Source organism: Cetorhinus maximus, chromosome 19, assembly GCF_964194155.1.
Source record: "Cetorhinus maximus chromosome 19, sCetMax3.hap1.1, whole genome shotgun sequence".
NCBI lineage: Eukaryota > Metazoa > Chordata > Chondrichthyes > Lamniformes > Cetorhinidae > Cetorhinus > Cetorhinus maximus.
The window spans coordinates 49393-76632 of record NC_135897.1 but is presented as its reverse complement, the minus strand read 5'-3'; the positions used below and the strand labels follow the sequence as shown (position 1 = coordinate 76632).

Sequence of the window (27240 nt, the reverse complement as noted above, 5' to 3'; positions counted from 1 at the left end):
CATCAACGTTTATTGCATAAAATAAAGACCATGGTGTAGGGATTATCATATTAGCATGGATAGAAGTTTGGCTGGATTTCAGAAAACAGAGGCTATGCATAATTGTGTCTTTTTTCTGATTGGCAGGATGTGACGAGTAACTGTCGGGAGTGCTAAATTTAAGGAGCACAGGTTTCATTTCAAACCCATATAAATTAGAATCTTTTTTTTTGTCTGCTTAAAGTTCTGCTGAATGTTGTATTTATTTGTTGTCCATCATATAGGGCTATAAAATGGGCATTGTGGGCTCGCACCTCCTGACTGTGTAACATCCACTTGTTAACATTTCAGATTACTGAATAGCATGCTGGACCCTCTATTAGTAAAGTGCATGACAGCCTGGATACTGTGCAAATCCCTCACCTTCACATCCTGCCAAACACCCACCCTCCAACTGGTCCAAAGCTTTAAAGACACTCAGACATTGTCACTGGCAGTGAAGCCTTTGTTCATCATGTTGTCTTGGAGGCCCACCCAAACTCTCTTTCCTGCTGCCTTCGCGACTGTGCCCTGTAGTACACTGGCACAGGATTGCACACACTGAGGCCTTACTCACCCTGGCCACCTTCATGAGGTTATTGAGGCCCATCTGGCATTGAGGCTAGGTTCTCCTGACAAGCCCAACATTGCTGACCTCTTCTGCTCCTGCTCCCAGGCAGCACGTGTTTGGCTTGGTTTCTTCCTCTTCCTACCGGATGGCACAGCTGCTCATTTTGGTTGGACACTGCATGTAGGAGGGCTCTGAGTGAGTCCTCATTAAATCGAGAGGCTGGTTTGGCCCTACTCCCCTGCCACTTCCCTCGCTCCAATGGCGCAGACACCTCTGAAGGAAAACATGCAGCAACTAGACAACTCCTCCATGCAACGGTTCAAAAAGAATGCCAGCTCTGCTCAGTGGAAAAGTTTGGAGACAGCAGAACTCATAAATAAACACTCAGTTTAACAGCCTGGAAATAGCTGAAGTCCCAGTGACCCTCCAACCTGTGGACAATGCCAGCATTGGTTCCGTCTCCTGACACTGCCCCATTCCAGAGGGCCCATTAAATTACTGACTGTGACTTCGTTTCTGGTCAAGGACAATGACCTCAAAGGCTGGATATGCCGCCCTCCAATACTGATTGGCCAGATGCTCGCCGCCTGTTGGCCTGAAACCCACCCTCCGTTCGCAATTGGATCAATTAACGGATCATACCCCAAATTTGAATGGTGGGTTCCGAGATCCGCCCACTTTCGGGTTAAGTTCCCCCTCCCCCTCCGTACAGCTGTGTATTATGCAGCCCCATATGTGGGGATTCGGAGGGATTAGGAATCCCCCGGAAATGTCTCTGAACTATAGCAATAGTCTCCCCTGCAATACAGTAGAGCCTGTTTAATGCTAAATAAAGTGGGGGCATCCCTTCCCTGTCAACGAGGAGAACAGGGACATTTCAACTTTGTTAAGGGGAGAGAATAACATTTCCTTGTATAACATCCTGGGGGATGGACTTTAAAGTAACAGTTAGCAGAGTTTCACAATATAATTCACATCCGAGATTTTATACAGAGTAATGTAATGCACAGAGGTATGAAGGACATGGAATCACTGCTTTACTTTTGGAAAATTGGGCCATTCTCATAAAAGCCCAGAATTAACGAAGAACAGAAATGAGCCAAGTTTCGTTAAATTTGGCGGGCCAGTCACAGAGATTCAGGAGAGTAATTCTGGTCATCAGGGATTGAGGCCAAACTGGGGGACATTTAGAGGCTGCACACAGACAATTCTCTGTCTAATAAACATTGAGAGGGGTGAATGTGCTTTTCACCAGTAGTCAAATTGGTGATGGTGAATTGTTCACCAGTTTACACTGCTCACTGTTTCCTTTCCCGTTCAATTGAAAGGAGAATACGGTGAGCTGTAGTATGGGCGGGTGATCAATATACACTATCATACACTATCGACAAAAGATCAAATTACCCCCAATAGATTTAATTTACAGTAGCAGTAAAATCTCTGCATTGATTTCTGATGTTGCTGCCATGTTTCCTGTGATATTGGGCAGAACAATTGAATCTGATGTGAGTTTTTATTCAATGTAATTACATTTCGGGGCTCCCCGAAGGAGGGAAACAGAGGCAGCGGTGGGAGGAGTCGAAAGTGCCAAGAATACTGGGACAGGCAGTGTGTCAATTTCAAGATGCTGATGCTCGTTTCATCATGAATCACCAAGAGTAGGCGGTTTGGGACAGGAATCTCAATTTAGAAAGTTGAGAACTTTGTTCAGCACATAATAAGGTTTGAGATTTAAAGTTCTAAAGGAGCGGACAGTATATCTGTTCATCTAAAGGAAAGTGGGCACAGAGTGGGAGCCAGCCATGGCTGCCACAACCCAGTAAGAAGGCCAGTGGGGCAGGCACTTAGCAAGGGGGTGCCTTATTGCTGCGGAGGTGGCAGGGAGAGTGGAAACTCAGGATTTGAATGGGGTTGGCACTCACAGCAGTGCGGAGGGAAACTCAGGATTTAAATGCGGTTGGGACACCCAGCAGTGCGGAGGGAAACTCAGGATTTGAATGGTATTGGCACTCCCAGCAGTGCGGAGGGAAACTCAGGATTTGAATGGGGTTGGCACTCCAAGCAGTGCGGAAGTAAAAGAGTGAGAAAGGCTGCCAAGAACAATTAAGAGGCCACCTTCCCATATTGAAGGCTCCAGCTGTCAGATGTTGGATGAGGGGAAACACCCTCCACAGGGAGGGCGGGACCACAGGCATCATAAGGGCACGGGAGAGGAAAGAGGGGCGGGAAGGCAACAGAGGCCAAAGATTCAATACAGGAACTGTTCCTGAAGACTGAGCTATCAAGGCCCAGTGATGGTGGATATTGTGACCCTTCAGGCAGTGGTCACATACACCTGTGCCCTCAATACTGAATACCTCACAGCACTGGTAAAAGTTATTGTGGCATTGAATTCCTTCACTTCTATCTCCTTCCAAGTATCAGGTGTGGACCTTAGAGACATATCACATGTGGCTGCTCACCAGGCCATCTCACAGGTCATGGATTCACTTTTTGCCGGAGCTGGACAGTGCATTCATTTAATTGCAGAGAGGCCTTGCAGGCACACAGAGATTCCCCCAGGAGCAGGGTATCACTGATTGTACCCATTGGCCATCAAGGCACCCAGTGACTGGTCAGGGAGATCCATACAGGAAGGGCTTCCACTCCCTCAATGGCTCGTCTGTGGCCACAACAAAAACTTCCTCCATGTGTGCACTCACTTTCCTGGCAGCTGCCATGATACTTCATCCTCCAAAGTGTGTGTCCTAACGGATAACGGATATTCCTTGGAGTGATGTTACTGAGCTCTCTGTGGGAGTCCCAGAAAGAGGCCCAATGGTTGGACAACCATTGAACAGGACATCAGGCTTCTGAAAATGTTATTCCAGTGCCTGGGCCAGTCGGGTGCTGACCTCCAATAACCTCTTGCAAGTGTCTCTGTCAGTGTGGAAATCTGCTGCATTCTCCATAACATGGCTCTCCAGAGAGGTGTGGACCTTGCGGACAATGAGGCACTGGGATGACACAGCTCATCGAGGGAACAGCAGGCTATGAGAGAGGAGGTGAAGGGAGAGGACGCTGAACAAAGTGGATCCCCTGCTGCATGATGAGTTGGCTTCTTCCTGCCCCCCTCGGGGAAGAGGAGCTCACCCCCGGCCCCTCCCTCATTGCCTTCAGTTTGGCAGCGATAATGTGAGGGGATTCCCTGCCCTGGGTGCCAAGTTCGGGCAACTCTGTGACATCTCACTTCCCTCTGGTGCTGTGGGAGGCTTTGGTACAAACTCCTGATCTCTCCCTCAGGACAACCAGCAGCTTCAGTGATGGCTGCCAAGTGAACAGGAAATCTGTCTCCACGACAAATAATGACGGCCCCATGCAAAAATCATAACTTTAATCACTTTCCCAACGGTTGTGGGTTTCTGACCCAAAATAACCCCAGCTCCTGTTCCTTGCCTGATTTGTGAAAATTCAGCTTGTTGTAATGTGTTTCTCACTTCTCTGTTTAGACTGATTTATAATAATCCGGGAGAGTCAGGAGTACAACTACTGTCTGCGGCCCTGAGGAATCCAGGCTGTAAAATACAGGAATTGGAGTAAGTACCAGACTGTGTGAGTTTGCGTTTAAAATAACCAGAAGTCTGACACTGTATATAATTATTATTGGTATCAGGATTTAGGTTATTAATAGCACTGTGTAAGATATTATGGGTATCAGTAATAAGATTAATATTAATCAGTAGGGTGAAAATGGACATGGAAATGGTAGGGATGTAAAACAGGTAAAATCACAGTTTCTGGTGTCTATGGGAACACCTGATATTGAGGTCTATTGAAGTAGACCCATATCGCAGATGACCGATGCAGTGCTGACTATTCTGCAACTCCATACAGGTCCAATTTCACCCCTGACTGTATTTTGTCCAGATTTCCATTGTTTTCTCTCCCTCTGATCTCCAGACAGTGCAACAATGCTCTCACAGATTCTTGTGCTAAGGATCTTGCCTCCGCTCTCAGTACAAACCTGTCACTGATGAACCTGGACCTAAGTAATAATAAACTGGAAGATTCTGGAGTGAAAGTACTGTCTGTAGCTCTGAGGAATCTAGGCAGAAAAATTCAGAAACTGAGTTTTGTACATAAGAACATAATAAATAGGAGTAGGGGTAGGTCAATTGGCCCCTCGAGTCTGCTCTGCTATTCAGTAAGATCATGGTTGATCTGCTTGTGTTTTGAATTTCACATTCCTACCTACTGCTAATAATCTTTGATTCCTTTGCCTAAAAAGAATCTATCCAGCTCGCCCTTAAAAACATTCAAAACCCCGTCTCCACCACCTTCTGAGGCAGAGAGTTCTACAGTCTCACAACTGCCTGAGAGAAAACAAATTCTCATATCAGTGCTTAAATGAAAAACCCTAATTTTTAAAACAGTGACTTCGACTGTTGGACGCACCCACAGGAGGAAAAATCTTTTCCTTGTCCACCTCATCAAGACCATTCAGCATCTTATATACTTAAATCAAATCACCCCTCACGCTTTTAAACTCCAGTGGAAACAAGCACGGTTTGTCCAACCTTTCCTCATAAGACAACCGATTCATTTCAGGTATCAATCTGGGAAACCTCCTATGAACTGCCTCCATACCTGTTTTCCACCATTCCTTAAATAAGGAGACCAAAACTACACATTGTTCAAGATACGGTCATACCAATGCCCCGTGTAACTGAAGCATGACATGCTTACTTCTCTGTTCAATTCCCCTTTAAAAAGGAGCCCATTCCATTAGCCTTCTGAATTACTTGCTATACCTGCAAACTAGCTTTTTATGACTCATGTACTGGAACACCTAGATCCATCTGCACCTCGGAATTTTGCAGTCGTTCCCTGTTTAAATAATACTTTACTTTTTATTATTTCTGCCAATGTGAACAACTTCACAGTTTCCTAATTTATAATCTGATTGCCAGATTATTACTCACTCACTTAGTTTATCTATATCCATCTGCAACCTACTTCTATCCTCTTTACAACATACTTTCCAGACTATTCTTTGTTTCATCTGAAAATCTACCTACCGTGCCATCGCTTCCTTCATGTAAATCATTGATGTAAATTGTAAAAGGCTGAGACCCCCAGCACAGATTCCTGCTGGACTCCACTCGACACACACTGCTTTTTGGAAAAAAAGACCCATTTATACATACTCTGCTTTCTGCCCGCCAACCAATCTCCTATCCATGCTAATATGTTACCCCCTACACCACGAGCATTTATTGTCCACAGTAACCTTTGGCATGGCACATTATCAAATGCCTTCTGGAAATTTAAGTACAGTATGTCTGCATGCTCCCTTTATCCACAGCTCATATTACTCCTTGAAATAATTCCTAATAAACTGGTTAAATATTGGCAGAATTTTCGGGTTAGCGAACGTGGGTGGGGCCTGCTCGGCGACACATAAAATGACGCACGGTGACATCGGACGGGAGTCTCGGGGTCACCGCGCGCTATTTAGATTTTCACTTTGGCGGGTGCGCAGCCAAACTGTCAAAGGCCTATTGAGGCCATTAGGAAAGTAATTAAAGTAGTTCAGAATGCTGCCTGTTCAACCTTAAGGTTGGGGGGCAGGCAAAGAGTCCAGGTGGACTTCACATTTTTCATGAAACCTCATCCATGGGTGGGATGAGGTTTCATGAAGGGTTTATTAATTAAATGAAAACTTTTTAAACATTTGATAAACGCTGTCTCATGAGGTGACATGTCTCAATAATTTTTTGTTTCTTTAATAAAACCTTTAATTCCACAATTAATCTCCGCGAGGCCGCTCCGTGCCTCAGGGAGATTTCTGCCTCTTTCACCCGCGCATGTGTGAAAGAGCGCAGGCCCCGGCTCGGGGAATCCCCCCTCCCCACTCCCGCTGCCCCCACAGGGAGCGTTCAGCGCTTCAGGGCGTGCGTCACGCTGGGCGGCCTTTAAGTGTCCCGCCCACGCACAATGGCGGCGCGGCGTCGATCTGGGGCGCCCATCGGGATTGCGCCCGACCCCACCCAAACCCCCTCCCTTTCTGCCCATGATTTTGCTTTCGCAAAACCACGCTGACTCTACGAGATTACCCGAGTTTAACTCAGTGTTAAGCTATCACAGACTTAGTGATCAATTTTAACAACTTCCCCACAACAAATACCTATAATTTCCTGTTTTCTGCCTCGCTCCCTTCTTGAATAGACAGGTTATATTTACAACTTTCCAATCAGATGGAACATTTCCAGAATCCAGTGAATTTTGGAAAATTGGCACCAACACACCATCTTCCTCATTAGCCACCTCTTTAATGACGCGAGGGTGTCGTCCATCAGGGGGAGGAGATTTGTCAGCCCACAGCTCCATCAGTTTGCTCAGGACCACTTCCCCAGTGATTGAATTTTCACGAAGTTCCTCTCTCCCTTTCACCTTCTGATTTGCAGCTATTACTGGAATGTTTTTTGTATCCTCTATAGTGAACACAGAAATAAAATATTTGTTCATTTCATTCGCCATTTCCTTATTATCTACTAATAACTCCCCACTGTCACTCTCTCGAGCACCATCACTCACTTTTCTTAGTATTGTCCTTTTTAAGTACCTGTAGAAACTCTTGTCCATTTTTACATTTCTAGCTAGCTTCCTCTCATGCGCTAATTTATTTCTCCTGATTAACCTGTTAGTCATGCTTTGCCATTCTTTACATTCTGACAAATCATCTGTCCTGCCACTCATCTTTGCACTGTTATATGCATTTTCCTTAAGTTTGATGCTGACCTGAACTTCTTTAGTTAACCACGGATGGTTATCTAAATAAGTTCAGGATGTTTTCTTTATCGTAGGAATATACTTATTCTGAACATTCTGAACTATCCCTCAAATGTTTCTCTATTGACATATCCTAAAGCTAAGTATCCCAGTTCACTTCTGCTTGCTCAGCTTTCATGCCCACATAGTTGCACTTATTTTATTTTAAGGTACTAGTCTCAGACCCATTCTCCTCCCTTTCAAACTGGATGTAAAATACATCATATTGTGGTCGCTGCTACTTAGTTGTGCCTTCACTTTCAGGTTACTAATTAATTTTGTCACGTTACACAATACCAAGTCTAATATAACCTGCTCCCTGGTTGGTTCCAGAATATGCTGCACTAAGAAACTATCTCGAACGCATTGTAAGGAATCCTGATCCAGGCTAAACTGCCAATCTGATTTTTCCAGGTTATAATTAGATTAAAATCACCCATGATTATTGCAGCCCCTTTATCACAGCCACCCAATATTTCTTCTTGTCCTCCATTGTGGTTACTGTTAGGGGTCCTGTAGACCATTCCCACTAGTGACTTTTTCCCCTATTATTTCTCATCCCCATTGATTCCGATTATATATGCTGATCTCCTGAAGCAAGGTTATCTCTAACTGTTGCACCAATGCCATCTTTGATTACCAGTGCTACCCCTCCACCTTTACCGAGTTTCCTATTCTTCTTCAATGTCATGCACCCCTCAGTATTCAGGACTGAATCCTTGTCTTTCTGCAGCCACGTCTCCATAATGGCCATCAGGTCATATTTATTTACTTCAGTGTGCTCTATGAATTCATTTACTTTGTTATGAATGCTTCTTGCATTCAGATACAAAGCCAATAGTTTTGCCTTTGTGACCTTTGTAAAATCTAGTCTTGACTGTGGGTGTATTCTCTGTCCTTCCCCTTTGGCCTTTCCTGCCATTCTCTGTCCCTCATTCCTCATATGGCTATTTTGTTTGCCTGTCTTGACTCTACCCCTTGATTTTCCACATCTAGCCAAGTTTGATCGCTCACTCACCGCCCCCACCCCCACCCCCTCCCTTCCCCGCGCACCCTGCTTGGTTCAAAGCCCTCTCTACTTCCCTACTTACGCAATTCACAAGAACACTCATCCCAGCATGGTTCAGGTGTGGGCCGTTCCATGGTACAGCCCCCACTTTCCTCAGTACTGCTGCTGGTGCCCCACAAACCGGAACCCATTCCTCCCCACACCAGTCTTTGAGCCACGCATTTGTCTCTCTAATTTAATTTGCCCTCTGCCAGTTTGCACGTGGCTCAGGTAATAACGCAGAAAGTAGTACCTTTGAGGCTCTGCTTCTTAATCCGGTAGCTAGACCTTCACACTGACTTTGCAGAACCTCTTTCCTTTTCCTGCCTATGTACTTACATGGTCTATGACAATTGCATCCTCCCCCTCCCACCAAGTTCCTCCCCAGCTCTGAACAGATGTCCTGACCCCTGGCACTGGGCAGGGAGCACAGCTCTCTGGATCCTCACTCCTTGCTACAGAGAAGAGTGTCAATTCCCCTCACTATACTATGCACTATCATAAGTACATTCCTATTTGTTCACCCACACATGAACGGCTTCCTGTAACAATATACCATGGCAAGCCTGCTCATCCACCTTGCAGGCCTCGCCTTTATCCACACAGGTTGTGAGCACCTCAAACCTGTTTTATAATTGCAAAGTCTGAGGCTCCTCCACTGCTGTATGCTTGGTCCCGTAACCTGTTTTGCCCACAGCCACGTCATCCTCTTCCGCACTGTTGACAGAAACAGGTGACCCTATTCTAAGATGTGTAACCATCTTTTGGAACGAAGTGCCCAGTCATTTCTCCCCCTCCCTTGTGTTGAGCAGAGCCTGCAGTTCGGCTCCCAGGTCAATAAGCCTGGTCTGGAATTCCTCTAGCTACTTACAGTTTCTGCAGACATGTTTGTCATGGATCGCCTTGGCACCCAAGCGTTTTCACATCCCACAGCTGCAACGTAACACCTGTCCTGCCATTCTAACCTATGTTATTTAGTTCACTTAACTGAATGACATAATTCCTATGTGTGCTACAATTTACTGTGCTTATTGAATGTGAGTACCACTGACAACTAAAAGTTATACGCTTCTTGAATACACAGGAATGTGTTTCAGGTGTTTGTTTTAATCATTTTTTAATGCATGTTTAAATTTTAATTTTAAGGTTTTAAACTTTCGGGTTATATAATTTCAAAGTCTTAGTTATTTTTATTTATAGATCTACCTTAAGTCCAACACCAGTCAAAGCGCTCACACTGTCCCTCCCACTGGGCAATTACCGGCCTATCAACGTACTGGCTTCCTGTGACGTCACAATTCCCCCCCCCCCCCCCCCCCCCCGCCACTGCTTCCTGACAGCAGCTGAAACGCTGCATTCCTCAGCTCCCGACAGCCTCCCGCAGCTCCGCTCCCACTCCCAGCAAGGTCGGCCGCTCTGCAACGCCTGGTCTTTATTTTTAGGCATTCCCCATCTCCCGACTGCCTCCTGCAGCTCCCTGCCCACTCCCAGCAAGGTCGGCCGCTCTACAATCCCTGGTCTTTTTTTGTCGGCACTCCTCAGCTCCTGACTACATCCTGAAGCTCTGCTATGACTGCCATTAAAGTCGGCCACTCTGCAATCCCTGGTCTTTATTTACAGGCGCTCCTCAGATTCTAACTGTCTCCCGCAGCTCCGCTCTGACTCCCAGCAAATCACCAGACTGTGAGATTTTCTTTAAAATAACTGTATGTCTGATGCTGTAAATTATTACGAGTATCAGTAACTGTGTCACTAATAAACACTGCACGTTATCATTACTACAAGTATTGGTGTTATTAATAAACACCATAGATTTACTCTGATTCATGAAATGTTTCTCTCTCTGATCTCCAGCCCGATAGTAACAGCCTCACATATTCATAGCTCCCCTCTCAGCACAAATTGGGCACTGATGAGTCTGGACCTGAGTTGCAAAAAACTGCAAAATTCAGGAATAATACCTTTAAAAAAATTTTAAAGTCATTCTCAAAGACATGAATCAAAATTTAAAAATGGACAAAACAATTATTGCTTCTACAATTCCCATGGTGGAACTTTATGGTCCCTCTCGCGAGCGGAATTTTCCAGACCCCGCCGAAGTCAATGGATTGTGAGCGGCCCATCCTATTATACAGCCCCCATTTATTGTAATAAAAGTGTAAAACTTCCATAAATATATTGGTAATGCAGTTAATAAACTATCAAAATGATTAAGCTATCACAGTCTGTAGCTCCCAATAACCCAACAGTAAAATTCAGAAACTGTGTGAGATGTTGTTTCTGATAACGGGATGTCGAACACTGTACGGTATCATTAGTATCAGTCATGGTGTCATCAACAACAACATAAACTTTCATTCATATAGCAGCTTTAATATAGTTAATTGTCCCAAGACACTTCACAGGAGTGTTATCGAACAGACTTGGGCAGCAAGTACTCAAGGCGAAGCTGCCAATGACGATAATTTCCATATTTAATAATCTGAATCATAAACAAGTTGTTATAATTAGTAAAAGGAATAGTGTTATTTGAAATAAAACTTATTAATAGGCACATAATTAGCTTGGCAGCGAAGTTAAAGCCCAAGTAATAAAAGGGACTGTGACAGCATGGATATAAAGTTGCCTGAATGACAGGAAACAGAATATCGTTGTTGATGTTGTTTTTCAGTTCGAGGAAGCAGTCAGTGGAGCTCTCCACCGGTTGCTTCAGGACGAGCAGTATCACATTTCTTGATATGTGTTGATGACTTAGACTTGGGTGCACCGAAAAATGAGGTGCCAAACTGGTGAGGCTACAACCCAGGACAACTTGCATGCCAACTAATGGGATATGCACGTGATCCCAAAACCAACCGATAAGATCAAAGTTTTGTACACCTGTCACATCCAGTTGTGAATGGTGACGGGCGATTAAACAGCTCACTGCAGGAAAAGGCTCCACCAATATTCCCATCCTCAATGGGGGAGGCCAGACACGTTTGACGATTATTGGCTCAAACAGTCAATTTTAACTGGGTCAGGCTCATTCTTAGACAATTAAAGTTGGCTTTCCCCATATTAATTATTTTTACTCTGGACTGTTCTTTGTTTTATCCCATAGTCAGCCTAAAGCTTACGATACAGTGATCACTCCTTTATACTTGATCCACTTGGCATATCTCATTCCAAAGAATCATGTCAAGCTGTGCATCCTTCCTCACACTGGAATCGCGCTGTTGTAGAATAATTTCCTGGTCATTCTAGGAATTCTTGCCCCTCTCTGTATGTCACATTAAAATTATCCCATTCTATATTTGGATAATTAAAGCTCTCCATTATAACTACTCCTTAATTCTTGCACCTCCCTGGAATTTCCCTGCAAATTTGTTCTTCTAAATCTTTCCCTTGGTTGGTAGCCTATAGACTAGCAATGTAATTGCACCTTTTCTGTTCCTTAGATCTAACCACGTAAATTCTGCCCTTGACCTCTTTGGATCATCCCCTTTCTCCAGCACTGAAATATTCTGCTTAATCATTCCAATCACCCCATTCTATTTTCTGCCTTTCCTATCTTTCCTGAAAACCCTATATTCAGGATTAGTTAATACACAGCCCTGCCATTGGCTGAGCGAGGCCTCTGTTACTGCCACAGCACCATATTTCCACATGGCACGTGCACCTGGAACTCACCAATCTTATTTACCACACTCCATGCATTCACAAACATGCTCTGTAACATTGATTTAGACTTTATTGTTCTCTCCCTTACTCTGTACGGACTTAATAACTTACTATTTACTACTCTAGTCCTATATATTTCTACGAGCCTTCCTTCGTATTCCTCTCTGATATTACCTCCTGCTTCCCACAGACCTGACAAGTTAGCTTAAACCCTCCTCAATATAAGTAGCAAATCACCAGGAAATCAGTTCCAGCTCTGCTTGAGTGCAATCCATCTGGCCTGTAGAGGTCCCAGCACCCTCAGTGCTGGTTACAAAGTCCCAGCAATTCGAAATCCCTTTCCCCTGCACCATCTTTCCAGCCACTAATTAATCTGCTTACCCTCCTATTTCGGTGTTCACTTGTGCAGGATACAAGGAGTTATCCAGAGATTACTGCTTTTCAGGCCGCGCTTGCTAACTTCTTACCTAGATTCCTAACTTCTGTCTGCAGGGAAACAGTCTCAGTATAGGCTACTGAACTTTAAGGACGGATGCTTCACTTGAGGGGTTATGGATTTTTGGAATTCTCTATCCCAGAGGGTTGTGGATCCCCATCGTTGAATAAATAATTCTAAGGCTGAGATAGACAGGTTTTTGGTCCCTCATGGGATTGAGCAACATGGGGAGTGGGTGGGAAAGTGGAGTTGAAGCCCTAGGTCATCCATGATCATATTGTCTGAGCAGTCTACTCCGGCTCCTATTTCTTTGTTCTTGTGCAGCAAGACCTGGACAATTTGTAGGCTTGGCCTGATAAGTGGCAAGTAACAAATGCACCACACAAGAGCCAGGCAATTACCGTCTCCAGCAAGAGAGAATATAACCTCACCACCACCTCCACCCACCTCCCGCCCCATAGATGCTGGGAATTCTGAAGTGAATAACTCACCTCCTGACACCCGAAAATCTCTTCACTATCCAGAAGGCCACAAGTCAGGAATGTGACTTGGAACTATATCACCGTCCCTGCACTGTCACCTGGTCTAAATGTGCAAGTGAAGCTTGAGATTCCACCTACAGACGTGTTCCATACGAGTCTTTACTTAGACACCCATTTAATATAATTATCTTCCACCTTGTGCAGCTCTGTTGCTGTTTCTTTGAATGTCCTTAACATTTCCCTGGAACCGTTAGCACATGAGGCAAAAATGTTGGAAATGAATTGAACTCATTCTGTGTTGTCCTTCCATTGTCACCCTTTGCAGGAGCCAGTGAACTGTTAAAGGCCCAGTAATGTTCTTTAAAATACTGGTGAAAGATTAATTTTGTGATGCACCTTCTTAAAATTCATTGAAGACACATACACAGGAATGTGATATGTCACAACACAACATAACCCTGTGAAACCCAAGTGCAATAAGATGAACCTTTGAAAGTGATGATGGGGGCTCCTACGTTGTGCACCCCCTGCGCTGTCAGCTGAGGTGGAGGCAGGGTGCTTACCTTTCTCCTCCGAGGATTTCAATGACGATGGCGGTTGTCCTCTGGTTCCCTGAGGTCTGGAGGGCCCCAGCATACTGAGGGCCTCCTGCACAGATACTGGAATAGGCCCTGTTATCGTGGGTTTGTGAGGTGCTGGTGTTACAGTCAGAGCAGTGGAGGACACGCTGCCAAATCCAGGAGCTCCCTGAGAGGAGCCCCCAGATGCTGCAGGCAGTCACTCCTATACACTTTCAGGGCACACTGGACCCTCCCTGCTCACCTGAGAAGTCCGAGGACTTGGTGGTGACTCCAGTCACCTCACCCCCTCTCACCCAGCCATTGCTCAAGGAGGTTGTGATGACATGCAGGTCAGTATGTATCTCCAATCGTTGGTCAGCTGGATTTACTGTCCATCAAGGTCACCAATCTCTCAGTAGAGGATGCCTTGGGCACTCATGCCCGGGACACAGCAATACTTATAGCTTGGATTAACTCCCGCATCCTTTGTGTCTGGTTACACACAGCTTCTTCATGTTGACATACCTCATGGTGCAGTTCCAACATCTGCTGCCTTGTTGAAGAAGCTGGTTACATGTCATCAGCCTGAAGCTTGACATTGCCTTTCGCTCCCAAAGCCCTCCGAGTGTGAGTGACCTTGGCTATTACTGTCTCCATCAGCTGCTCGGGCGTGTCTGTGCTGTTCACCAGATTGTGACTCCTTTATTAATGGAATGTGACTATCTCCCGTCGTGATAGTACCTGCACCTGTGGAGGGTGCGAGGGGAATAATGTGACGGTGCACCCTCTGAGTTCCCCTTCTCTCCCTCAGAGGTGGATGGCTGTCACTCAGTCACAGCCCTCGATCTGTGAAAGAAAAAATAGTGTTTCTAGGGAAATGTTTGTTTTGTGCTTACCAGAGGGCCTCCTATGTCCATCCATTAGGATACTCATTCTCTCAGCTCCACAACCCAGCCCAACAGCAGTGATTGCCCGCCCTGCCTCCAGATCTCCCAGTTCATGTGTCTGATGTTCCATGGGTGTAAGGATCAGGAGCACTGGGGTACAGTGACCCATCTTAGCTCAGGCCATCTCGTCAGCTGTTTTCATCTGCAAGCATAGAAATCTTCATGTAACTCACCCATCGAAGAGACACACTAGCCTATACTGGTGGCAGCCTGACTGTCCCACATGGCACCACATGCATGTCTCCTGCATGCAGCACTCATCAGCGTGCAACGTTGATCTGTCTTCTGCCATTTCAGCTCTTCATTCAGTAACCACTAGTCCCTCCAGGGCTGCTGTGTTTGAAATTACTGCTGCCTGCCTTTACAGATGGCGCCAGCATTGTCTGAACTGGGACGTCCCCTGTCTGCACCACCGAAGTGGACGGTTCGTCCCACCTGTCAGCTCTGATAATATCGCCTTCGTAACTCTGACTACCCTGACCCTACGTCCAAACACCCACTTACAATCTGATCAGGCCTTCACCGCCTCCGGTAAAATTCCAGTCATTATCTTCAGTCCCATCACAAACTCCATTCCCGAGCCATTGACCATCCCAAGCCCCTCCCTATCAACCCGGATAAGGACGTGGGAATCCTGTGCTTTTGTTTTGTATCATCATCCTTTTTCATATTGTCCTTTCCTTGCCGCCCTCCCATCCCCATTTCCCTGTTGCTTAAATCCTGCTGATTCACTGATTTTTTTTCCAATTCTAATGATAGCGCATTGACAGAAACATTTCACTCTTTTTCCCTCTGAACAGATATTGCCTGACCTGCTGAGTATTTCCAGCATATCCTATTTAGATTTCAGATTTACACAAACGATAGTGTTTGACCTACTAGATAAATGGAAGTTGTTTCTTGAATTTCCCACACTATATATTATTATTGTCATTAATGGTCTTTAAAACACTGACTTTACTCTGATCCCTGTTATCTTTCTCCCTCTGATCTTCAGCCTGTATGGTAATGATCTCACAGCTTCTGCTGCCGAGGATCTCGCCTCTCCTCTCAGGACAAACCGGTCACTGACGGATCTGGACCTTGATCATAATAATCTGGGAGATTCAGGGGTGAAACTATTGTCTGAGGCTCTGAGGGAACGGGACTGTAAAATACAGAAACTGTGGTAAGTACAGATTGTGTGAGACTGTGTTTATAATAGGATATATAACAAAACAATGTCAGCCCTGTTACTGGTATAATAAATGAACGCTGTCCAATTTTACTAGTGCCAGTGATAAAGTTATTAATTTTAAAAATCCCCATTTACTCTGATTCATGTAATTCCTGTCTCTAATCCCATCTATGTGATGTCAGTCCCACAGATGTTTGTGCTCAGGGTGCAGGGGAATAAAGTGATGGTGCACCCTCTGAGGACCCCTCCTCCTCCTCAGAGGTGGGCTGTCCCCCGGTCACAGGAGTCCTTGATTTGTGAGAGCGAGAAGAGTGACTCGAGGGCAATGCACATTACAACACACCCTTCAGATTATTGTGTGTGAACAGTGACGCACACATGAACACGATGCTTTGTGGCCAACAGAGGCTCTCCTGTATCCATTCTTTAGACCACTCTCCCTCTCTCAACTCCACAACCCATCTCGCCATCTGTGATTGCCGCCCAGCCTCTAGGCTTCGCAGCTCCAGCGCTTCACCTTCCATCAAAGTCTGGAATGAGCCTAAACTGGTGTAGCCTGACTGTCCTTCATGACACCACAGGGATGTTTCCTGCATGGAGCCATTTGGTCGTCACAAATCAACTGTGACTGGGCCCTCCAGAGAGGCTGACATGTCTCTAACAGCCAATGCTGCTGCCTGGCCATGGCCAGTGGCTGGGTGGGGATGACCTATCAACCAATTTCACTTTCATCATAAGTCATAAGTGAAGCTGTAAGCTTCACCTTGTGTGCTGCATTCACGGCCATTATCCTCGTCCCCACCACAAACTCCGTCCCCTGATCACTGATGTTCCATGTCCTCTTGCAACCCTGGGCAAGGACTTCGGGATGCGGTGGTTGTGTCTTGCAAGCAGGGAAATTATCCCTTTGAGGTCGTGACCCTAGAATTACAGCGAGAATGACGTGGTTCAACGCGCAATAGAACAACACAAATGTGTGATTCAGAATCAACTCTCAATCTGTTCTGAACTGTTCCCACTTTACTTCCATTTACAGTAAACTTTTTTAGGATGGTGGTGTTTCCCATCCCGCCATCCGAAGATTCGGTGGGGAACACATCTCCGCCAACACTGTCTGTCCCACGGAGATTTCACGCTCCAATGAGTGTTAATTGGCTGCAGGCAGGACTTCCACTCCTCACTTGGGAGGAGGTCCTGCCTCTGAGACCTGTCAGACTATCAGATTGGCCGGCAGTTCTCTAGTTCATGCAGTGCCAGAAGCTGCTGTGGACAGGAATGAGACTGCATGCACTCCCCAGAGTCTTACTCCTGGGAGTCCAGGAAAAGGTAAGTTTTGGGGATCTCTGGAAGGGGAAGTTAGGAGAGGAATGGCGCTGGACTGTAGTCAATTGGGGTGTCAGAGATTGAGGGTTGGAGGGAGGTCCTGCAGTCACTGGACTTGTGTGGGTCAGCTGGGGGTGAGGGGGATGGGGGATGCCCGACGTTAAAAGGGGGGCTTCTGATGGAGACACCTCCCCGCCCCCGGCCCCTTCCACCAAAGGCCTGAATCCGGTTATTTTTGGGCTTCCACCAGACCCAGGAACTCTTCCCGCCAACCTAAAAATTGAGGCTGGGTGGGAGAGGGCCCTCAGGTGATCAATAATTGGCCAGTTAAGGGCCTCAACTGGGGCGAGCGCGGGTGGCCCGTCTGAGGCCCCGCCCACCCCAGCGTCAATCGCTGAGAGGTCTCGGCTGGTGGGAAACCCAGCCCAAAAACTTTACTCTCACCCATTGCCTAAAAACACCCTGGCGGGTGAGCTTAATATTCAAACTGTTATCGCTAATTCTTTCTTCACATATAGTGTCTGACTTGCTGAGCATTTCCATTATTTTCTATTTGCATTTCAGATTTTCATCATCAATAGTATTTTCCATCTGTATCATGGAGTGTCTCACACTATACATTACTATTGTCATTAATGCTGTTCCCTTGGACACCGGAGATTTTTGCTGATTCCTGTTGGTTTTCTGTCCCTTATCTCCAGTCTGCAGAAGAACAATCTCACAGATTCTTGTGCCAAGGATCTTGCCTCTGCTCTCGGTACAAACCTGTCACTGACAGTTCTGGACCTGGATTTTAATCGACTGGGAGACTCAGGAGCGAAAGTACTGTCTGTGGCTTTGCAGAACTTGGCCTGCAAATTACAGAGACTGAGGTAAGTACCAAATTGTGTGAGATTATGTTGATAATAACTGAATGTCTAACAGTACATTTTCAGAAGTGCTATGAGAAAAATAAATAAACAGTGTCCATTATTATTAATGTCAGTGATAATGTTATTAATGAAAATGAAACTGCATTTCCTCTTCCTCCTGTTATTTCTCTCTCTCTAACCCCCCTGTCTAAGGGATGTCAGTCCAGCAGATTTTTGTCCTAAGGGTGTTGGGGAATAATGTGACGGTGCACCCAGAGGTCCTCTCCTCCTCCTCAGAGGCGGATGGCTGGCCCCCAATCACAGCCCTTGATTTGTGAGTAGGAGAAGTGTGATTATAGGGCAATGCACATTCTAACATTTCATTCAAACTACTCCATTTGACTAGGGACAGATACATGTTCACTCTGTTTTGTGGTCTCCATAGGCTCTCCTGTGTCCATCCATAAGGCCATTCACTCTCTCAGCTCCACAACCATCTCACCGTCAGTGATTGTCCACCCTGCTTCCAATTTCCCAGCTCCAGCATTTCATCTTCCATTGGTTTAAGGATGACAAGATCTGAATGTAGCTACCCATCTAGGATCTTTCCCCAACATTGTCTGCTCTCTTCTCCAAGCACGTAACTGTCCATTGTTACTCACCCATCAAAGACATACACGAGTCTATGCTGGTGACAGCCTGACTGCCCATCATGGAGACACAGGGATGCTTCCTGCTTGCACCCACTGAGTCACGGCAGCACAGGAGTCAACTCTGACTGACCGGGGCTCTCCACAGAGAGGCTGACAGGCTTCTGACAGCCAATGCTGCTGCCTGGGCATTGCCAGTGGCTGGGTGGGCAAGACCTTTTGACCAAGTTCACTTTTATCCTTAGTCACATATAAGGCTGTAAGGCTAACACTGTGTACTGACCTCACAGCCATTATCTTTCTCCCCACCACAAACTCCATTCCTTTACCATCCTCCCTCCATGTCCACACACGAGTCAGACGGGTTTCAGGTGTGGAGTTTAGTGATTTATTTTGTTCCCTCGCCAGTTTTGTCACGTTAATCATCGGTGCACTTCCATTTTGCAATCCTCCTCCCCCCAATTTACTGTCACTTAAAACCAGTCAAGACATTGCTTTTCCCAGTTCTATTGTAAGCTCATCAAACTGAAACATTAACTATGGCCTGAATTTTTTCCTTGTCGGGTGCACGATCGGGGAGCCTGGGAGCGGATGTGAAATGCGCTTCTGCCCGAATAGCCCCGCGACCATGATCTTACGCTGCTTGGCCAATTGAGAGGCAGCCAGTGTGAAGCGTAGCCGGGGAAAGGCTCAGCACTGCCGCTGGGGGAGGGAAGAGGGCGGCACCGACCTCACTGTAAGTGCTGGTGAGCGCTTCCAGTGAGCTCCCTGAAGGCAGACAGATGCCTCAGAGAGCTGCAGACCTCCAAATAATAATATAAAGCACAAACGTGCTGCAAAACTGTCCCTGCAGCAAAATCAAGCACCTGAAAGCAGACCTCACAAAAAAAACAGTCCACGGAGATTTATTTTTATTTTAAATCCTAACGGAGATTTCATCCCTCCCTTGGATGAGGTTTCATCAAGAATGTAAAGGTCGCCTGGTCGATTGGCTGGTCCGCCAACCTCAGGTTGGAGGGGCCACGAAAACCCGCTGACAATTGGGACGTTAATGGGTTTAATTTCCCGCCTCATTGTCCGCGGGAACTCTTCAACGTTTGCGCGTGCCCGCCAAGCCAAATATCGCACGAGTGCGCGATGACGTCAGGACGCTCGTCCGACATCATCTCGCTCGATTCCCCGCCTGCTTGGGTCAGGCACGCGCCCGCCTGCGGGACTCTGGGCTCTGTTTCTCCCTTCACAGATACTGTCTCCCAGGCTGACTATTTACTGAATATTCCTTTATATTTCACATCGACAGCATCAATTATACATTGCTTTCATGGTTTCAAGTTGTGTTTCTTGAATGTTTCACACTGTATATTATTATTTTAATTAGTTATATTCTTTAAAAAAAAACTGGAAATTTATTCTGATTCCTGTTATTTTTTCTCTCTCGAACCCTCCCCCCACCCCCCAGTCTAGGGGACACCGATCTGACAGATTCTTGTGCTGAGGATCTTGCCTCTGTTTTTAATCGCTCACTGACAGATCTGAACCTGGCTGATAACAAACTGCGAGATTCACGAGTGAAACGACTGTCTGTAGCTCTGAGGAGAACGGACTGTAAAATACAGAAACTGGAGTAAGTACCAGACAGTGTGAGATTGTGTTTTGAAAAACTGAATATTTAACAATATATTTGAGCACTGTTCCTAGTATTAAAAACACTGTCCATTACTGTTAGTGTTAGCTATGAATAAAAAGAAACATTTAGTTTGATTCATGTTATTTCTCTCTCTCTCTGAACTCTAGGCTATGGGATTCCAGTCCCAAACATCTTTGTCTCTCGGGTGTTGGGGAATAATGTGAAGTCTCCCCTCCTCCTCCTCAGAGTTGGGTGTTTGTCCCCGGTCACTGTGGCCATTGCTTTTGGAAAAAGAGAAAAGTGATTAGATGTCAAAAGCTAGAAAAATGTGGCGGGGTCGCTCTGTTAATAACTGATGACATGAGTACAGTAGTCAGAGATGACGTTAGTTCAGAAGATCAAGATGTAGAATTATTTTGAGTAGAAATATGAATTAGCAAAGGTAACAAGTCACTTTTCTATTCAATATTGGGATTCAGGCATCACTGGCTAGGCCAACATTAATTGCCCATCCCTAATTGTCCTTGGGAAAGTTGTGCTGAGCTGCCTTCTTGAACCGCTGCAGTCCATGTGGGAGTAGCTTATAGGCCCCTAATACCTTCACACTTTCGGACAGAATATACAGGAAAAAAATAACGTGTGCCTGTAAGAAAGGTGCTGCAATATGGCGTCTTATTTTAATCATCATACCTATCGGATGAAGCAGAATGGCAAAGGTTGCCTGGAAGATGAGTCCCTAGAGTGTATTCAAGACAATTTCTTAGTCCGTATGTTCCAGTGACAACCACAGAATGGCTATTTTAGACCTGGGAATGTTCAAAGAGACTGGATTAATTAATGACATCATAGTAAAGGTGCATTTTATCTGCAGAATATTAGAGAAAGACAGTTAGAAGATAAAAGCTGATAGAGGTTCTCCAATTATTTATAAAGGAAATGAATACTAAAGTGCGCATAGGTCCCTTAGAAAATGAGGCCAGGAAACTAACAATGGGAAATGAGGAAATGGCAGAAGCGTTGAACAGGCAGTTTGTGTCTCTATTCATTGTAGAAGATTCAAGAAACATCCCAGAATACTTGAAAATCAAGGGGTAAAAAGAAAGGAGGAATTTAAAACAATCAGAGTTCTGAGGGAAAAGGTATTAGGGAACCTATTAGATCCAAAGGTTGAGAAGTCCCTTGACTTGATGGCTTTCATCATTGGGTCTTAAAGGAAGTGGCTGCGACATAGTAGATGCTTTGGTTGTGATCTTCCAAAATTCCCTGGATTGATGGAAGGCCCAGCGGATTGCAAATCACATGGGGCGAATGGATTATATTTCTTTGAGGAAGTAACATGAAAATTGATAAAGGAGAATCTGTAGATTTGGTGCTCTTGGATTTCCAAAAGGAATTTGATAAGGTGTGACATTAAAGATAAAAAAGATAAGAAGATAAGAATTTGTTATGCAGGTGGTAGCATATTAGTATCTATAGACGATTGATTAGCTAACAGCTAACAGAGAGTTGGGGTAAAGGGCCATTTTCGGTTTGGCAAACTGCTACTAGTGGAGTGACACAAAGGTCAGTGCTGGGGCCTCAAATAACTGTGTAAATTACTTGGGTGAAGGAACTGAATGCATGGTAGCTAAATTTGCCGATGGCGCAAAGGTAGGAAAGTAACTTGTCAAGTGGACATAAAGAGTCTATTAAGGGATTTCGATAGGTGAAGTGAATGGGCAAAAAATTGGCAGATGGAGTTTAATGTGAGACAATGTGAATATGTTCTCTTTGGCTGTAATAAGATAAAAGCAGTATCTTACCTGAATGGAGAAAGACTGCAGACTGTACGGTACTGGGGGATCTGGGAGCCCCTGTCCATGAATCACTAGGCATGCAGTGGAGCAAGTGATTAAGAAGACAATTGGTATGCTGGCGTTTATCTGGGTGCTGTGGATAAAGCAGTTCCAACGACTGTCTAGTAAACAGAAGATATTGAGTGTGAATCTCAGTGGTGTCTTTACCCCATTTCCATTCAAGGCTTTGAAATGTGACGTGTTTACAACAAAAATACATTCCTTTGATACACAAAAACCCAGCAACCAAAAATGCCCCAACGAAAGAAATCAAGAATTGTATTAGATGAAATGAAGAGATGTATTAAGTTTCCAGAAAAAGGAAAGCCTGCGAATTGGGAGCATTTTAGAAATCTGCAGAGAAGGACATGGAAATGGATGCATAATGAACAGATAGAATATGAGAGTAAACTAGCAAGAAACACAAAGACTGATTGTAAATGCTTCTGTAGGTATGTAAAAAGGGAAATATTAGTAAAAATAAATGTGGTTCCATTTCAAGCAAGTTCGGGAAAATTTACAATGCGGAATAAGGAATTGGCAGAAAAAAATAACAAATACTTTGTGTCTGTCTTCACAGAGAGAAATAGTAAAAATTGCTCAGAAATAAATGGGAATCAAGGGACTAATGTAGACGAGGAACTGAAAGATATTAATATTTGTTTAAGAAAGTATTGGAGAAATTACTGGGACATAAAGTAGCTAAGAACAAAGAAAGAAAAGATCAAAGAAAAGTACAGCACAGGAATAGACACTTCGGCCCTCCAAGCCTCTGCCCATCATAGTGCCCGTCAACTAAAACATTTTGCACTTCCGGGGTCCGTATCCCTCTATTCCCATCCTATTCATGTATTATAAATTCCCTGAACCTGATGATCTAACTCCCAGAGTGTTGAAGGAAGTGGCTGCAGAGATAATAGATGTGTTGGTGATCATATTTCACAATTCTGTAGCCTCTGGAATGATTCCTGCAGATTGGAAGGTGGAAAATATAACCCCGTTGTTTAAGAAAGGAGGGAGAGAGTAAACTGGGCACTAGAGATCTGTTAGCCTGACATAAGTATTAGGCAAAATGTTAGATTCTGCAATAATGTGATAATAGAACATTTAGAAAATAATGGTAGCATTGGGCAGATTCAACATGGATTTATGTAAGGGAAATCACGTTTAACATACCTGTTGGGGTTTTTTGACGATGTATTCAGCAGAATAGATAAGGGGAGACCCGTCGATGTCGTACAATGAGGTAGCGTAAGGATCACAGCCGTAGCTCTCCACAATCAATATCAATGATTTGGATGTGGGGATTAAATGTAATATTTAGAAGTTTGTAGGTGACAGGAAATTAGGTGGAAGTGTGAGTTGTGAGGAGGATGCAAAGATGCTTCAAGAGGATATGGAAAGGATAATTGAGTGGCCAAAATTTGGCAAATGGAATGCAACATGGAGAAATGTGAGGTTATCCACATTGTCAGGAAATTAAAAATACAGACCATTTGTTAAATGCTGAGAGGATGGGAAGCGTTGACCTTCAAAGGTATTTCAATGTCTTTGTTCATGACTCACTTAAAGCTAACTAGCAGGTACAGCAAACAGTTAAAAAGGTAAATGGTATGTTGGCTGTTATTACAAGTGGATTTGAGTGTCGGAGTAAAGATGTCTCACTGCCTTGGTGAGACGGCAACAGGAGCATTCTATGCAGTTTTTGTCTTCTTACCTAACGAAAGATATACTTGTCTTAGACTGAGTGCAATGAAGGTTCCACTAAAACAATTCCTGGAGCAATGCGTGCTGAGGAAAAGTGAAATAGACTGGGCCTTTATTCTCTTGAGTTTAGAAGAATGAGAGGTGATCTCATTCAGGCATACATAATTCTTACAAGGATTGACAGTGTAGATGCAGGTAGGACGTTGCCCCAGGCTGGGGGTGTCTAGAACTAGGGGACACAGTCTCAGAATAAGGGGCAGGCCATTTAGGACTGAGATGTGGAGGAATTTCTTCATTCAGAGGGTGGTGAATCTTTGGAATTGACTGTCCCAGAGGAGGGTCAGTCATTTAGTATGTTTAAGACTAAGATTTATAAATTTCTAGACATTGAAAGCATCATGGATCACGGGGTTAATAGAAGGAAATATTGTTGAAGTGGAAGACTAAACATGATCTCAGTGAATGGTGGAGTGGGCTCGAAGGGCAGAATGGCGGGCTCCTGCTCCTATTTCATATGTTTTTATTGCAAGGGGAATGCATTGTAACAGTAGGAGAGTTATGCTGCAGCTATACAGGACCTTAGTCAGACAGCATCTGGAGTAAACTATACAGTTTTGGTCTATTTACTTAAGAAAGGGTGTGATTGCATTAAAACCAGTTCACAGAAGGTTCACTCGACTGATTGCTGGGATGAAGCCGTTTATTTTATGATGAAAAGTTAAGCAGATTGGGCCTATACCCATTGGTGTTCAGGAGGCTGAGTTTTGTTGATCTTATTGAACACATAAGATCCTGAGGGGACTTGACAGGGTGTATGCTGTGAGGGTTTTCCCTCTCGTGGGAGTAGAACTGAGGGACACTGTTTTAAAAAATAGGGGTCCCCATTTAAGCCTGAGAAGAGAAAAAATTGAGTTAGTCTGTGGAATTCTCTTCATAAGAGGCTAGGGGAGACTAGGCCATTGAATATATTCAAGGCTGAGTTATGGTAGATTTTTGATTGAGAAGAGAATCGAGGGTTATGGCAGACCGACAGGAAAGCGGAGTTCAGGCCAGAATCAGATCAGCCAGAATCAGATCAACCAGAATCAGATCAGCCAGAATCAGATCAGCAATCATCTTATCAAATGATAGAGAATGCTTCTGGGCTGAAGGTCCTACTCCTGCTCCTAGTTATTCTGTTCGTATTCCAACACGTTCTTCAGACTACAGTCTGTGACCAGTGATGGATAGAGAAGCATTATGTTTTGTGGATGCAAGAGGCTCCCCTGTGGCCGTTCATTAGGCCACTCGATCTCTCAGCTCCACCAACCATCCGCCCTGCCTTCAGGCCTCTTGCTGTAGAGGGAGTGCAATGAAAGTTTACCAGCCTGATTCCTGGGTTGGAGGGTCCGCCATATTAGGATAGATTGAGTCGGTTAGGATTATATTCGCTGAAGTCCAGAAGAATGAGGGGGGATCACATAGAAAGCTATAAAATTGTAACAAGACTAGACAGGGTAGGTGCAGGAAGGATGTTCCCGATGGTGGTGGAGTCCAGAACAGGTGTCACACTCTGAGGATATGGGATAGACTATTTAGGACTGAGATGAGAAATTTCTTCACCCAGAGAGTGGTGAGCCAGTGGAATTCACGAACACAAAAAGTGGTAGAGGCCAAAGCATTGCATGTGGTGAAGAAGGAGTTAGATATAGCTCTTGGGTCGAAAGGGATCAAAAGATGTGCGGAGACAGCGGGAGCAGACTATGGAGTTGGATGATCAGCCATGATCATAATGATGGGCGGAGCACGTTCGAAAGGCCGAATGGCCTACTCCTGCTCCTATTTCCCATGTTTCTATGCTTAACTCTGTTTCTCTCTTTGCAAATACTTGCCTGATCTGCTCAGTATTTCCATTATATAATATTTATGTTTAATTAGCAGCATTAACAGTGTTTTATTTTTCCTTTATAAATGGCTGTTGTGCTTTTGTAATGCCTCTTACTGTATATTATTATTAATAGTATTCGTTAAAACACTGTGGATTTACTCTGATTCCTGTTATTTTTCTCCCCCTGATCCTTATTCTACGTGGTAACAGTCTCACTGATTCTTGTGCCGAGGATCTCGCCTCCGCTCTCAGTACAAACCGGTCACTGACGGATCTAAATCTGGGATTAAACCGCTTCACAGACCAATCTGTCCCCGCTCTCCGCCGCTTCATCCTGACCTGCAGGACTCTGAATCTGATCGAGTGAGTGTTAATTTTTAGTGTAATAATTAAAATATAAATGAGATTTTAAAATATGACTTGGCCTGAATCTATCAAACAGCAACAATGAAAAGCGGATTGCCGCTGTTCGACAAGATTCTCCCAAACTGAAACTGCTTCATTTTCCTCCCAGGACTTTCAGCAGTGACCACCCCCCCCCGCCCCCCACCCCCCACTCCTCCCCGGGGAGCTCCATCCGAGCAGAGTCTAGTCGGGTCAGGGGAGCGTGGTGGGGTCGGCGGGGTCGGGGGGTTAATGCTGTCAGGTTGATGGCTAATGGGGCTGGGTCAGCGGCGTTGTTGGGTCGGGCTGGAAAGCCGGGTGTTTAGTCAGATTTGGACAAGGACAGAGTTGGGAGGGTCAGGAGGTAGTCGGGTTGGTGGGCGTGGTTGGAGGGGTTAATCGGGTAGTGTGGGTGTAGTTTGATGGTCAGTGGGGGTTGGGGAGTGGGTGATTGGGGGACTCGGTTGTGGAGTTACCCAGGTATTAGACCATATTTTACAGTCTAACATTTCCTGGGTAACTACCCAGGTAAATCCTGTGGATTTGTCCCAAGTCTCCGATTCTAACCCAGAGTGAGAGACATTCACACAGGGTCCCGGGAAGCAGGGGTATTGCCCAGTGGAAATTTAAACATCTGGGGCAATTCCCACGTAGGCCCGCGAGTCAGAACTTCACAGGGACCCGCTGCCCATATTCCGCCATATGTCTGGTCTCTGATGACCCATTTAGCAGGAGATTTGTCCCATTAACTCCAGTCTCCCTATTATTTACACTGTTGTTCAATCTGTTTATTCCTGTTTAATCTTTAATCTGTTTCAGGCTGAGGGACAATCAGTTCAATCAAAATGGAGAAAATCAGCTGAAGCCGCTGCAGGGAACCAGATCTGGACTGAGAGTGAGATGCGAACCTTAGGATTGATAAACGTTCCTGCTGTGGCTCAGTCCATAGCACCCTCGCCTTTGAATCAGAAGGTTGTGGGTTCATGTCCCACTCCCGGAAACCAAGAGCTGTGATTGTACTCAAAAGAGTTGCAATCTGTGATTGTTGATAACTCGAAAGAATTTTTTAAAGCAACATTTTTAACCGAGTTTCTGTCCCTCCCCTTTAACCGGCCGCGCTCCAGATTTAAATCCTAGTGGCCATTTCCCATTACCAGCTCGAGCTGAGTGAGCGTCATCTCCCATGGTGACGTCAGAGGCCCATCAACAGGGTCAGGAATCTCAGCCGCGCTGCCCCACAGGCGCTGCTTCTGCAGGATATCCGGGGCTGAATGTTCCCCAATG

The 27240-nt window shown here is 45.1% G+C and overlaps 1 protein-coding gene across 1 annotated transcript in view; it reads left to right on the top strand.

The window, feature by feature from the left end:
• LOC144694128 (NACHT, LRR and PYD domains-containing protein 12-like) overlaps positions 1–26869 on the top strand; it is a 43511-nt gene extending 16642 nt beyond the window's left edge. Inside the window, exons 6-10 of the mRNA XM_078564484.1 lie at positions 4078–4164; positions 15533–15703; positions 17737–17907; positions 25768–25935; positions 26776–26869. Coding sequence (XP_078420610.1) covers positions 4078–4164; positions 15533–15703; positions 17737–17907; positions 25768–25935; positions 26776–26869 — 691 coding nt within the window. The remainder of the gene's footprint in view (positions 1–4077; positions 4165–15532; positions 15704–17736; positions 17908–25767; positions 25936–26775) is intronic.
• Positions 26870–27240: the final 371 nt, after the last annotated feature.